At 54.6% G+C, this 13,860-nt stretch overlaps 1 protein-coding gene across 3 annotated transcripts in view; it reads right to left on the bottom strand.

Moving 5' to 3' along the window:
- Nucleotides 1–506: 506 nt before the first annotated feature.
- SYNPO (synaptopodin) overlaps nucleotides 507–13,860 on the bottom strand; it is a 38,506-nt gene continuing 25,152 nt past the window's right edge. For all 3 annotated transcript variants that reach the window (XM_070793857.1, XM_070793858.1, XM_070793860.1), the window contains exons 2-3: nucleotides 8,551–10,898; nucleotides 507–3,219 (exon numbers count right to left, since the gene is read on the bottom strand). In XM_070793857.1, coding sequence (XP_070649958.1) covers nucleotides 2,587–3,219; nucleotides 8,551–10,898 — 2,981 coding nt within the window. In that variant the 3' untranslated portion in view covers nucleotides 507–2,586. The remainder of the gene's footprint in view (nucleotides 3,220–8,550; nucleotides 10,899–13,860) is intronic.

The following is a 13,860-nucleotide window of genomic DNA, read 5'->3' as shown; positions in this document are numbered from 1 at the left end:
CCCCATCAGAAGAGGAGCACTGCTAATGGTGTGGGTCCTGAGCTCTCTAGGGTTGCCTGGACTCTGATGTTACCTCTTGTAGGAGCTCCTCCTCCTGCCTGAAGCCCGTCATCAGGAAGCAGCCCTAGAGTGCTGGGCCCTGATGCAGCCTGGCCCTGACCACTGCAGTGACAGTGTCTTGTGGTCAGGGCCCAGGCAATACCACCTTGAGACATCCCCTCAACTGACTCATTCATTATACAGATAGGGATGCTGGGACCTGGAGAAGGAGTGGGTTTACCCAGGGTCACCCAGCTAGTAGGTGATAAGATGAGAACTTCAACCCAGGGACTTCGTCTGTGGCCCAGAGTGTTATCTTTGTCCCCCATCTCTCCTCAGGGTTGCTACTCTCCAAGCACCCATCCCTTGTGTATCAAACATTCTCATCCACCCCACAGCCCATGGACTGTTCCATGGTTGGGGAAAGAGAAGAGCTTTAGACGTAGCTGAAAATGACACAAGGGACAGAAGAATGCAAGAAGCATTTATTGAGGGCCAGAGCTGAATTCTACAGGAGGCAAAAGGCAGGACCAGGCAATTTCTAGTGGGTTAGAGAAGAGGACTAGGGGAGAAGGCGGTGACAGGGAGAGAACAGCCAGACAGAACTGCAGCTTCCCAAGGCTGCCTCCTGCTGGCTCTCTGTGGGAAATGCAGGTAGAAGTGGCTTTTTCTGTGCCATTGCATTAACCGTAACCTGATGGTGTCTTTTCTCTAAAAAGGGCCCTTAGCCCCAGCCTCCCATGCTACAAGGGTCCCTGAAGCAGGAGGGGACTTCAGTAATGTGATCACTCATCACTGACAAGCTGGAGCACCCTCTCAACTTCCTACCACCAGAGCCTATGTTCCCAGTCTTTAGGCCTGAGGAATCCTCTGGGATCAGTCCTTTATTCCAAAGCACCTCACCCTGATTCTCTCTCCCATCCTGACCCCAGATTGCCCTAGCCTCACTAAGGGGTTCCAGGTCTAGTATCAACTTGAGGGGTGGGGTAAGTCTACCCCTAACCCCCAAAATCACCCTCTGTCCCTCACCTTTGGCAACATCCTGGTAACCTTTCACTTACATACATACCTCTGATCCTCAGCCAATTCCAGCCCCCACCCCCACACTTAGGATCCTGAAACTGATATTTTAAACCTCTAGAGGGCACCACGAGCCAGCTCTGGAAACTATAGGACTGAGGCACATTCCTCCCTGTGTCCCTTCCAGGCTTCCCAACCAGAGTCACTACAGCTTAAGGGGCAGGCTAGGGCCTGCAGCCAGGCTCCCCAGTGTTACTGGGCACCAGACACTGGCTAGCCCAGAGTGTGACAGGAAGGAGATGAGGCAGAACAGTGCCTACTCATCTGGGCACAATACAGATGCTGAGCCTGAAACTGAAGAGTGGGGGTAATTCCTAAGGAACCAGAAACACAGGCAGACTCTGGTCTAACCCCTCACTCACCCACCCAGACTCATCTGCCCAGCCAGTCCTCCACTACTACTTACTCTCCCTTCCTTCCTAATACTATGGAATGCATTTCAGGACTGGAAGAGCCCTCAGAGGTCATCTGAGCCAAATCATTCCCTACTAGAATCTCTTCTATACATCCTTGCCATGGCTTGCATACTGCCCATAACAACTCTTTGCCTCCCTCTTTCCAAGTGGGCAACCTCAAACTCAGGGCTATCAAGTAAAGCCAGAGGATAACAGATAGCTCCAGGTCAAACTGTTTTCTCCCTAGCTCAGCTCTGAGCCCAGAGTCTGCCATGAAAGGGCCCAGAAGGGACAGATGAGTTGCAGACACCTATAGCATTCCTGGAAGCCCAAGTTCTGGGCCTGGGGGAAATATCACTTTACAACTCTCTTCTCTGGCTACAGATGTCCCAGGCAGTCTGAACTGGGACGGGGAAAACATGAGAGGGATCTGAGAGGAGGAATCTTCCTGCTTCTTCTCTCCAGAGAGGCCAGCCGGACACCTTGAGCTGGCCTGGGAGACCCTCTCTAAAGGTCATCATGGTAAAAATAGAGCCTGTCTGGGAAGGGATGGAAAACAGCTGCTCCCTGGGACTTGGTGCCAGGGAGGTGGATGGTCAAGCCAGGACTTGGACAGGCAACTCAGGCATAAGATCCTCGGAACACACCCCCTCATTTGCCAGACTCCAGAGGTCAGAGCCAGAAAGGTGGGAGAGGAGTATGGAATCCTGCAGTGCAGCAAGTTTAGGGGGCCATACATACAATGCCCTGCTTGTGTGTGTATTAATAGAAGGGGTAATTTAGAGGTTTGAGATCGCCTTGGCCAAAGCTCTGTTAAACAGATGGGAAAGCTGAGGAGCATTGGAAAGGTCTTTCCACAATGACTGAATGATAGAACAAGGGCTAGAACCCAAATTTGGATCATCACCCCACCCCCAAGCCCAGAGCTCTCCCCCGCTGACCCCTGATCTCTGGGGCTGTCAAAGTAGCCAGACCCCCTGGGGACATGGTGCTGGGATCTCCCAAGCCCGATGACACTTTTTCCCGCTCGGCCCTCCCAGGGCAGGGATGGGGTGCGGGCGGGGAAGGCTTATTAGGTGGTGCAGGAGGCCTCGGTGGGGAGGTTGCCACGCTTGAGCCTCAGGCTGCCGTTCCACCCGCGGGGACAGATGTTGTAGCCGAGGATGCCGGGTGATTTAGCCCCGGAGTCCTCGGAGTCGAGGGACACATCGGAGTCTGTGGGCGAGCGGCGGTAGGGGAAGGGCCTAGGCGGTGCAGGCAATGGGCTCCGGGGGATGGGAGCGAACGTGGCCCCGGGGGCCGCGGCTGGACCGGGACGGGAAGGCTGCGGTGAGCGCATGCGCGGCGGAGGCGGTGGCGGCGGCGGCGGCGCCCTCGGCGGGGAGAAGGGCCGGAGGCTCTCGGCGCCCGCTGGCCGCGGGGAGGCGCTCTTGCGCCGGGCCGCGTTGATGATGTTTCGAGCCAGAAGCGCCTGCAGCTGGCGGCTGGGGGGCCGCACTTCCGTCTCAGATCGCAGCGGGGATACGGAGCGCTCGCTCCACGAGGGGGACATGGGCGGCGGCGGTGGCAGCGGCGGGGGGCTGCTCATGCTGCTCCCACGGCCCGGCTCCCAGGGCCCCGGGCTCACCCAGCCATCCAGACTGCTGGGGGGCCGGGATGCGCCGGGCGTCCAGGGCGGAGAGGTGGGCAAGCTCTCCCGGCGGTCCTGAAGAGAGAGCAGAGAGGTTGGGGGCAGGCGTTAGTGCTGGGCTCCTCTATACCGGGGTTTTGGACTGAAGTTAGTAGTGCCTGCAGTAAAATGCAAGTGCCCAACTTTCATCTTTCAGATGCTTGAAAGAGCCCATGCTTCTTGCCCCTGTGAGTCACAGAGAGCCGGGTGGTTTAAGATCCCTCACTTTGGAGATAGACCCCTTTGTTTAATGAATGAACTTGGTCAAATTGCTTCAGCAACAAAAACAACTGGAAGCCTCTGGGCTTCAGTTTCCTCCTCTGTGAAATGGGAGTATAATGTCAACCTGTACCACAGAGGGTTGTTGTGAGCAGTAAATAGATAACTTATGTAAAAGAATATCACAGTATGAGAAGATTTGCTAGAAGAGGTTAAGTGTGCAACAGATGTTAGTTACCATAAAGACACACTGAAAATCCTTTCAGAGTGCGTCTCTGTTGGGAAGTAGGGTGAACTGGGCAGGGTACACAGCCACAGGGGTGGGAATAAGACTTTTAATGTATTACTTTTTATATAAGTTTAAGGTTTTGAACTTATCCATATAAGTATATCCATGGTTATACTATCTATTATGGATAGATATGGATATACTATCTATTAAAAAAATTAAAACCAAAAATATTGATCATTATTACTAAGCCTGGACTTAGAGAAAGGCCTTCTCAGTCCCAATCCCCCTGTTGTGTTGCCATGGTCACCTCCTAGTAGCTCCTTGGATCCTTGATCACGTAAGTTCCTACTGACAGATAAAACATAAAAGGAAGTTGGGTCTTTGCTCCCTTCGCTGGACCTCTTGCCAGCATGGGGTAGGGGACAGCAGATTTGGTGAGGCCAAGTTGGTGACCCTCTTTGAGGTTATAAAGCACTGGTCTGCTCTGCACAATCATACCTGCTTCCTACCTCCTTAGGGACTTTGCAGCCTACAAAGTTTGTTCTCGTCCTTCCTCTCTCATCAGATCCTCACAACAGCCTGGTGAGGTAGCCAGTATTATCACAAGCCATTTTACAGCGATGAAAATGAAGTTCAGAGGTATAAATAGCTTTGTTCTGCCCCACCAGGAAATGTATGTGTGACTGACTGCTGCTCAAAGGCTGCAGGCGGGCTTAAGTAGTTTGAACTGGTTTGAGAGTACAGATCTTGGGGACCCATGTCCAGCATGTATCTGCTAAATTAGGGGTCCCTGACCTCCGAGCCATGGACTGGTACTGGTCTGTGGCCTGTTAGGAACTAGGCCACACAGCAAGAGATGAGTGGCCAGCGAGCCAGCCTCATCTGTATTTACAGTCACCCCCTGCCCCCCATTGCTCACATTACCCCTTGAGATCTGCCTCCTCTCAGATCAGCAGAAGCATTAGATTCTCATAAGAGTATGAACCTTACTGCCCTTGAATCATCCCAAAGCCATATCCCACTCCCACCCCTTCCCACCTGGCGGAAAAATTGTCATCCACAAAACCAGCCCTTGGTACCAAAAAGGTTGAGGACTACTATACTAAACCATCCATCTGTTTAGGTTGAGGACTACTATACTAAACCATCCATCTGTTTAGCCAATCAGATTCCAGCAAAAGTCAGTCCAATCAGTCTGCAATCAAATCCAAACTAACCAGCAGTCATCTCTGAGTCCAGAACTAGCTGGTCTGTTCAGTGTCTCCTACCCAGTCAAAATCTAGAACCACTCATAAGCTCCATTCTCTCATCCAATCAGTAAACTTTCACAGCCTAACCAGTCAACCTCTCAGCTAGTCAGAATCTCATTTCTCTCAATTAAAAAGAAACGGTAAATTATTTGTCTTCTCCAAACAAGGCAGCAGCTACTAGATGGGCCCAGACTCAGAAATGGAGACTTTTAACCTAAAGAGGAATGTATCACAGTCTAAAGAGTTTTCATGGGATTGGTAATATTAGGGACCTCCTGGGGACATCCAAGGCTCCAATCATCAAGTAGGAAAGTTAAAGCTCAGCATGGGCTCCACCCCTTTTATTCCAGGGTCACAGTTGTGTATATGAGCCAGAGACAGTGCGAGCTGCTGTCTGTGAGCCATCTCAGGAATCTTTCAATCAGCTGGGCTGTGGGAAGTGGGCCCAAGAGTTCATGATCCAAGCCTATCAACAAGCACTAAGGCAGAGGAACCAGGGCTTTCAGCCAGGAAAAGAGCGGGCTGAGGCAGGAGGAGCTATGATAACTGTCTGACATCTCTAAGGACTGCCTTTGCCTTTGGTGGCTTCAAGGGAAGGCTAGGGCCAGTAAGTGGAAGGAGTAACAGAACTTACTTCTCAGAATGTGTGGGTTGGAAGTTGGGGGCAGTGGCGAGCAAGGCCTCAGCTTTTGGTTTTGGGTCAAGGCCTGACCTCATCAGGACTGCCCTGGCTGGGTACTGACTGTGTGTGTGTCCGTGTGCATGTGCACCTGGGTGGGGGGAGTACATAATACAAAAATGCTGCAGGCAATCAGAATTACTCACTTTCTGAAAAAGATCTCAATTCATCATCTACCTCAGAGCTTCCTGGAAATGCACATGGGTGAAAATTCAGAAATGAGCACCCACTTAACCCAGCACCAGCCCCAAAGCAGGGCATGTGTGTGAGGTGGGCATGAGTAGAGCAAAGAGGAATATCAGAGACCAAAGACAGCCAGCTAGCCCACAGCTTCTGTAATCCTCTCTTTGCGTGGAAGGGGAGACTGGGGCCTAGGGGTTGTCTAAGGTCACACAAGGAGTCAGGTGCAGATATGAGGCTGGAACCCATTTTTTCTGGCTCTCGATGGCAGTTTGTTTGGCTCCATAAGGGGAAGAAACTTATTGTATGCAGTGATGACTGGGAAGCTCCCAGATTTAGATAATGGGAGAGTGGGATGCTGAGGGAAACTAAGGGGGAAAAAAAAGTGTACATGCTCTGGCTAAAGGCACTTATAAAGATTTCAAATAAATCTGGACCATAAGGAGTGTGGGTTTTTCCCATCTACAGACTTTTTGGCCAAACTCCAAAGGAAGGAGGAAACAGAACATGTCTTCCAAGGGATTTTGGTTCCCTGAGTGCTTGACCTGGGGAAGAGAGAAGGGAGCCCTTACTTCCAAGCCAGCACACATCTGTACCCACAGCAGATCCAGACACTCAGCAGATGCAGGCAGCATGCGGACTCTCACCACAGGCTCACACACAGTAACTGGACAGTCCCACCCCACTTCCCAGGCCAGAATCGGGGAGGAGGGAGAGGGCCCAGACCACCAGCCAGTGAGCATGGAAGAAAAGAAGAAGCGAGACAGATTTGAGGCAGAGTGTATTGAGAACAGGAGAGAGAACAAAGTTGAGGGCAGAGCTCAGACAGCCTGGCCGAAGGAACTGCAGGATGGAGGGTGGGCTCTTCCATTGCTGGCCCTCGGGGGTCGAAGGGAGCAGGGGTCCGGAGCACGGCCTTCACTCTGTCCTGGGAGGGGCTTGGCATGAAGGAGCTGAGCTCACTCATGACTCCCCCACACATGCCCCCACGTTCTGGGCAGAATGAACTCACTGGGAAGGCACCCCCGGTTCCCATGGCAACGAGCGGAGAGCTCACGAAAACTGCAGGCTCAGCCCAGCACAGGCACCGCCTCCACCACCCCTTGATCCGCTGGGGAGCCCAGAAATAGGGCTAGGAAAGAGAGGGTGGGTGGCGCTCAGCCCCCGGTCTTGGGAGGCTTCCATCTGAATTCTGCCTCTTGCGTCTATATTTTCTCGCCCCCACAAAACGTGGTTTTTGGGGGCCGCAGCACATCAAAGGTGTCAGAGATGGGAAGGATCTCAGGCTACCTGACTCAAAGCCCTCACAGTATCAAGGGGGAAACTAAGACCCAAAGATACACATGGAGGCCATATTTTAGAATCCAGATCTCCTAAGTCCCAGCCTTTTCCTCCAGACCTCAAGGTCTCCTCGGTCCCCTCCCTGGGCTGCCGTGCTCCCGCCCTGGCCCTTGCTGTGCTCCCGCCCTGGCCCTTGCTGTGCTCCCATGGTCTGTCTCCAGGCAATCCTGAACCCGAGCCTAAACTTCTGATTTCCTGGCCTCCTAGCCACACCCTCCCCGGATGCCCTGACAGACATCTACTTCCCATCTAGGACATCTCTGGACACCTAGGACACCTTTGTCCTAATTTCCTTCCCCTCTCTTCCCAGGGGACTCTCTTGTCACTTACAGGACCTTTCTCCCAAAGTACCAGCCTGTCCCGCTCTCTCATTTCTCACAGACTGTCACAGCTAGGAGGGCCCTCATTGTGTTTATGAGAAAGCTGAGGCCCAGGAAGGGAAAGTGACTTGACCAAAGTCACACAGCAAATGGGGGGCCGAGATGCCTCTCTCCTTGGGGCCCCTTTCTGTGGCATGTAGATGAGTTCTTTCAGCCGTGCAGATCTGGGCTGAGGGTGAAACCAAAATAGCCAATGGATCTATTTCTAGGGACCTCTCTCCCAGCTGCACACCCACCTCTGCAGAGCCTTCTCCTGGGCTCTCTCTTGGGGATCCCTGGGGACCTCCCACACCCCAGAACAGTGAGGGCAAGCCAGGTGGAACCAGGACTGAGGTCTGGGATGAACTGCATAAGCTGTCTAGAAAGCAGAGCCAGATGTTCGAAGAGGGCGTGAAGGCAGCTGAGCAGAGGGGCAGAAGAAAAGCGTCAGCCAGCAGTGGCGGGCTGAGTCCTCATCCAGCAGAACCCGGGAGAGGAGATAGTGTGGAGGCCGAGGCAGAGGTCTCTGAAGCAGCGGAGAGGAAACAGTGTCCGGAAGGCAGAGGTGGAAGAGACAGACCCGTGCAGGTGAGAATCCAGCAACAGGCAGAAAGAGGCAGGAGCCAGGGCCACGGCGAGGACAGCCCACTGGGGCGGCGGGCCCTGGGCTGGACCGTCTCACCGCAAGGGCAAGCTCTGTGTGCTGCAGAAGCCCCTGTTAGGGCCCCTCTAGGCCTTTCCTCAGCAAGACGCTGGCAGCCCTACAGCTCACAAAGGCCAGGTGAAGAAGCCCCCAGTCTCACTAGGGCCGGCCAAGTGGTCCTCTCTCTGTGACCCTTCTCCCCACTGGTAGCAGACTTCAGATCTCTCAGACGTGGAGTCCAGCCACCTCGCGGGAGGGAAGGGGCTGTGATAGCTCAGAGAGGGGAGGTGACTTGCCCAAACGGCACAAACCTAGCTGGTGGCAGCGTCAGCCCTGAGTCCCCGTATTCCTGACTCAGCCCCGTGCCACTTCCTGCTCTCCATCCGGTCCCCGGACAGGGGCTCGGACAGGCAGTGGGATCCCTGCGGGGTCCGTTACTTGAAGCAGAAGGATGGCTTCCACACCTGAGCCTCGATCCCCGCATTCCGGGTGGAGAAGGAGGGCCTGGGGGCTTGCTTGGCTCGGGGAGACCATGCCCTGGAGGGTGACACAGGCGAGATATCACTGCTGTAGGTGGGGCTCACTGCGGTGGGCTGGAGGCCATCCTGGCCAGTGGTGGTGTAGGAGCGGGAGGGCCGAGGCAGGGCAGGTGACGGTGGGAGAGCCGCCTTGGGCAGGCTGGGCACCAGGTCCAGGGAGCTGGGCTTGGCAGGCGAGGCGGCTCTAGGCGAAGCCTTGGCAGGTTCTTTGATGGGTGAGAGGACGAAGAGCGAGGGCCGCAGTTGGTAGGGCGGCTGCTTGGTGGGCTCTGGACGCAGGACCCCATTCTCGGGCAGGTATCCGTGGAAGAGCGAGGCAGGTGGGGTCCGAGCCGGGCTCCGGGAGGCTACTCGGAAGGTGCCGCCAGGTGTGTTGGTGGAGTACTTCCAGGATGAAGGCAGGGACATGGTGGGTGACGGGCAGCGGGCCAGCTCAGCATGGCCCGAAGACTCGATGACATACTTCTCCATCCGGGACTGGCGGCGGGCGTAGAGCTCAGCCCCCTTCCCCGAGGCCTCCGAGAGGTTCTGGTTGGGTTTGGGCTTCGGCTTGGCCTGGATGCGCGGTGACTTGAGGCAGGAGGCCCACTCGGGGATGGTCTCCTCGGCGTCGGCAGGGCTGGCCCTGTCCCGGGGTGCGGGCTCCTGCTGGAAGTTGGAGGCCTCGGCCCCAAGGGCGAAGGGCTCCTCCTCCAGGCCTGCCTCCCCCTGGTCCCTCTGCCTGCGCTTCTCATCAGCCGTCTGTACCAGGTCCAGCAGGTCTGGATTCGGGGTCACCTTGGGCTTCTCCACGAAGGTGAACATGGATTTCCGGCTGCCCCTGCGGGCCATCGACTCCTCCAAAATGCCCGTCTTGCTGGCAGGGACTGCCTGGCCCTTTAGATGAGAAGGCTTGGAGTCGGAGCTGGGGTACAGGGCAGAATAAGATGGGGGAGACCTAACCCCGGAAGTCAGAGGGGCTGTGGACAAGGTCTCAGCATAGGTGGGTGGTGGGGTGAAGTTTCCCAGGGGGCGTCTCTCCAAGGCGGGGCTTCGCTGTGCCACGGGCCTCCTCTCCAGCATGGGGCTGTGGGATATTACGTGTCTCTGTGGCCGGGGGCTCCTGTCTGCCACACTGGGGGGCTGGGGGACGGGGGTCTTCTCCCCACGATGTCGTCTCTCTACCATGGGGCTTCGCTCCATCTGACCAGTGCTGCCCGGCGCCTGGATCCCAAAGGGCCTGGCCGTCCTATTGACCACGGATGGAGGCTTGGCCAGCGTGAGGTGGACCTCGCTGTACAGTTTGGTGGGCGTGGTGGCAGTTGTCCGCCCGGACATCTCTTGCTCTGTGGACACCACTGGGGCTCCAAGCTGGACATCAATGAGCAGGGAGCTGGACATGAAATCTGGGCCCAGGGGCCTGGAGCTGGAGATGGGAGTAACTTCTCTAGAGAAGGTGCTGGTGGCGGTAGGTGGAGCTGATACCTTATCAATTAGGAGCGTGCTGGATCTCACCTCCACGGCTGGCTCCTGGGGTTGCCCGCCAGCACACTGGGTGCTGGGTTTGAAATCTGGCACCACGTCATTAGGAGGGAGCTGCACCTCGGAAGAATTCTGTTGGACGCTGGAGAGCGGCAGGCTCTGTGGGGTGATGGCTGCCGATAGGTTCTGATTGACATCTGTGGCTGGCAGGCTGTGGTTGCCATTAGAAGCTGGCGTGACAAGCGTGGTGCCGGTTGAGGGAAGGTTTTGGTTGGCATCTGCAGCCGGGCTGTGGACCTCCTCCGGAGGTGGGGTTGGGGGACTCTGCTGGGCTTCTCTGTTCTGGGACAGGTGGAGCCCGTTGGCCGTCAGCAGGGCTGCATTCTCCTTTAGATAAACCACCAGAGGCACCTCCTCCTCCTCACTGGCCATCTTCTCCAGGTGCCGGAGCAGGCTGGCTTCCTCCGAGCAGCCCTCCATGCTGTGACTGGGGACCCCTGTGTCAGCGCTCTGGCAGGCGGGGTTTCTCGGAGGGCCTGGCTCAGGGAGCGAGGTGGAACTCAGGCTGAGCCCCGGGGCATGGCCTGTAGGGCTGGCGGGGGGCACTCTGAGGGGCTCCTGGCTAGACTTCGGTCCCCTCTGGCCGTGGCTCTCCAAGGTGAACTCGTTCACCCTCTGCCGGCGCCTGTTGAAGAGCTGGACTCCACGGGAGTTGGAGCTGGGAGGGGTGGTCAGCTGGGCAGCGATCTGCTGGCTCCTCGCCTTGGCCTCTTTTAGATCCTTCTCGGTGAGGCTAGTACTCCGGCCCAGCGCTGCGGGAGGGACAGAGGCCCAGTTAGCATATGGGATTGCAGAGCCACAGCGGTACACAGACAGACAGATGGTCACCCGTGCTGCCCAACTACAAGTGGCCTTTTCCTCTGGAATTTGATCTTTACTCACCGTTTCCTAGAACCTCCTCTCCTCATAAAGATCCCTGACCCAACCACTATGGCCCAGCTCAAATGCCACTGTGTAAAACCTTCCTGGATTACCCTTTCAGTATTCACCGACCCCTTGTTTGGATTGCCCCTGAAGGTTGTTGACAAGGCACTTTCCCAGACTCAGCAAGTACACCTCACCCCAGCAGTCAAGGCCCTACTACATCCTGGACGTGTCTTATGCCACCCTTCTCTCTCACTGGGCTCTGCCCAGGTTGACGTTCTGGGCCTTGAAAATGACAGGTTTGCTCCTGACCCAGGGCCTTTGTGCCTGCGGTTCCCTCTACTTGGAATGGTCTTTTCCCAGGGGGATTCCATGTTCCTTCTTATCACTCAGGACTCACCTCTCTGGGGTGGGGGGGGGGGGGTCTTCCTCTATAATCAGCCCTACCCTTTCCTAACCCATCTCTTTGTTTTCTTCATAGCGTTCAACACAATTCAGTATTATCTTCTTTATAAGTTTCCTTGTCTATTATCCATCTCCCTGCCTAGAACATAAGCTCTGAGGGGGAAATGACCTTTTTTGACTTGTTCATCCCCTAACCCTGGGCCCTAGAATAATGCCTGGCAAAAAGTGAGCACTCAGGAAGCATTACTATCTGCATGAATGAACTGGCAGGACATCTCTGCATCTTTTAGGGCCGTTTATACTTTCAAACTCAGAGTATAGCCATCTGTTAATACTAATGCTTTCCCTTTTTAGAATAGGTGATGCATTTACATGGACTAAAAAAAAATTAAACACATAAAAAGGTATATGGTGAAAAAAAGTTCCTTTCCCTCCAAGTGCTCCATGTCACAAATCAGGTAGCAACCGTTAATGGTTTCTTACAAGTCCTTGAAAAAATTTCTTCCCGTTTTCATTTAAACAATCATTTAAAAATTCTCACACTTTAATGTTATAAAAGTAATAAATTGAGCTAATTTCAGCAGTGACTATACTAGAACAGCACATTACCTCATCTTATCCTCACAAGAACCCTAGAAACCCCTATTTTACAGAAATGGAAAATGAGGTCCAGAGACTTGTAAGTAACTCACCCAAGATCACACAGCAAAGGGTGGCAAGGCTCAAGTCAGAACCAGCTCTGTGTGGGCCACAGCACAGGCTCAAGCCGCCTGCTTGTCCCAGAGGTCCCTTTTGGGAATTACAGGGGACAGAGTCGGTGGAAGTCAGGGTTCAGTCTGGGGCCTGAGGTCAGGGATCAGGTGGGGTCAGGCCCTAGTAATCTGTAAATTCACCACAGGCCACCATTCCTCTTTCTATTGCCAGTGCCCAGCTGGCACAAAGTCAGTGTTCACTTTGTGTTTCTTGAGTAAGGAATGAAGAAATGGACACGTGAACAAATGGCCCCGTGCACAGATGGATGGCACAGGCTCTGGCCAGGGCTAGCAGCTCAGTCGGCGGCTGGGAAAGTTGCTCCCTTTGTCACCCCTCCCCACTGAGGAAGCTAATTAGTTCTTGAGGAATCTGACCTGGCCCTCCCTCCTACCTTGCCCTTATTAGCACTGGCCGTGACATGCTGAGTGGGTCTCCCAGGACAGTTTTCCTAGGCATCTTGCCAGCAAGGCTCAGAATTCATGGACTCTCAGAGCTGGAAGGGCCCTTACAAAGGAGCTTTTTCACTATCAGCCCCATTTTATAGATGAAGAAATCAAGGTCTGGAGATGACTCAAGGTGGAGCTCACTCCAGGGGAGGCACACACAGAGCACAATGACTGCCAACAGCCAGTTCAAGCGGCCACAGGCTCTCTGGCCCCAGCCTCCTCCTTCCCTCCTCCCATCACCACCTGGCTCCCTACCATATACACCTGTGCCCACCTGTGCAGAACAGCTATAACACAGCCTGCCCCATGTGCCCCTGATACCTGTTTTGCTCGTGGTAGGGCTCCTCTCCTGCCTAGATCACCCCATCGATAAAAGATGACAGCTTTGAAGGTTGAGCCAGGCTGCTTCCCGGGGGGGAACTTAGGTAGGGGCAGGCCAGCCACACAGGAGGAGTTGCTCAGCTCATGCCATGTCCCTCTCCTCTGCTCTGCTTAGAAACCAGGCCTCCCGGGCCAAATCCAGGCTCTGCTATTTGCTAGCTGTGTGACCTTAGCAAGTGACTGCTCCTCTCGGAGACAGTTCCCTTAATTGAGAAGAAGGCAATAAAAGCACTGACATTAGGGATTGGAAGCTATGATGAGGTCACAGATGCCAGGGAGGTCATTGCCTTTCAGCCCAAGTAGACAGGACAGAGGCCTCATGCTTCCCTGGAATGGAGCTGGCAGTTGGTGACCCCACGTGACTCCCTGGAAGGGGTCAGAGCTGCTTCTAGCAAAAGAGATTCATTCCACAGATCATAGTCCTGAGGGGATATGACTCTCTAATGGTCACACAGCAGGGGATTCCAGAGTGATCGGCAGGCAGGGATCACTGCCCCAAGTCACAGAACCTCAGAATCTCAGGGATGGCTGTCACCGTGTCCACCGCCCCACACAATTCCTGCACCCCTGAAACCACGTCCCTGAGTGTCTAAACCTTACACACTCAACTGGCAGGGTGCTCACTAACCTAAGGATGTGCCTTCTACTAATTAATATTCTTCAGCTCTAAAGTCACTCCTTATGTTAACTCCCACCTCTTGACATGACTCTGCCCCCCACCGCCACACAGATAAAGAGCTTTCTCTTTCCAACTTACAGCCCTGCAGAGACTTCAGCCACAAGTCCCATCCCACAGGGCACAGTAAGGGTAAACATCCCTGGGCCCACCAGCAGCTCTTATGACACAGCTGCAGCCATCGTAGCG

The sequence above is a fragment of the Bos indicus genome, chromosome 7 (genome assembly GCF_029378745.1).
Source record: "Bos indicus isolate NIAB-ARS_2022 breed Sahiwal x Tharparkar chromosome 7, NIAB-ARS_B.indTharparkar_mat_pri_1.0, whole genome shotgun sequence".
Taxonomy (NCBI): Eukaryota; Metazoa; Chordata; class Mammalia; order Artiodactyla; family Bovidae; genus Bos; species Bos indicus.
The sequence above is the reverse complement of the archived record's forward strand: the minus strand, read 5'-3'. Positions and strand labels throughout refer to the sequence as shown.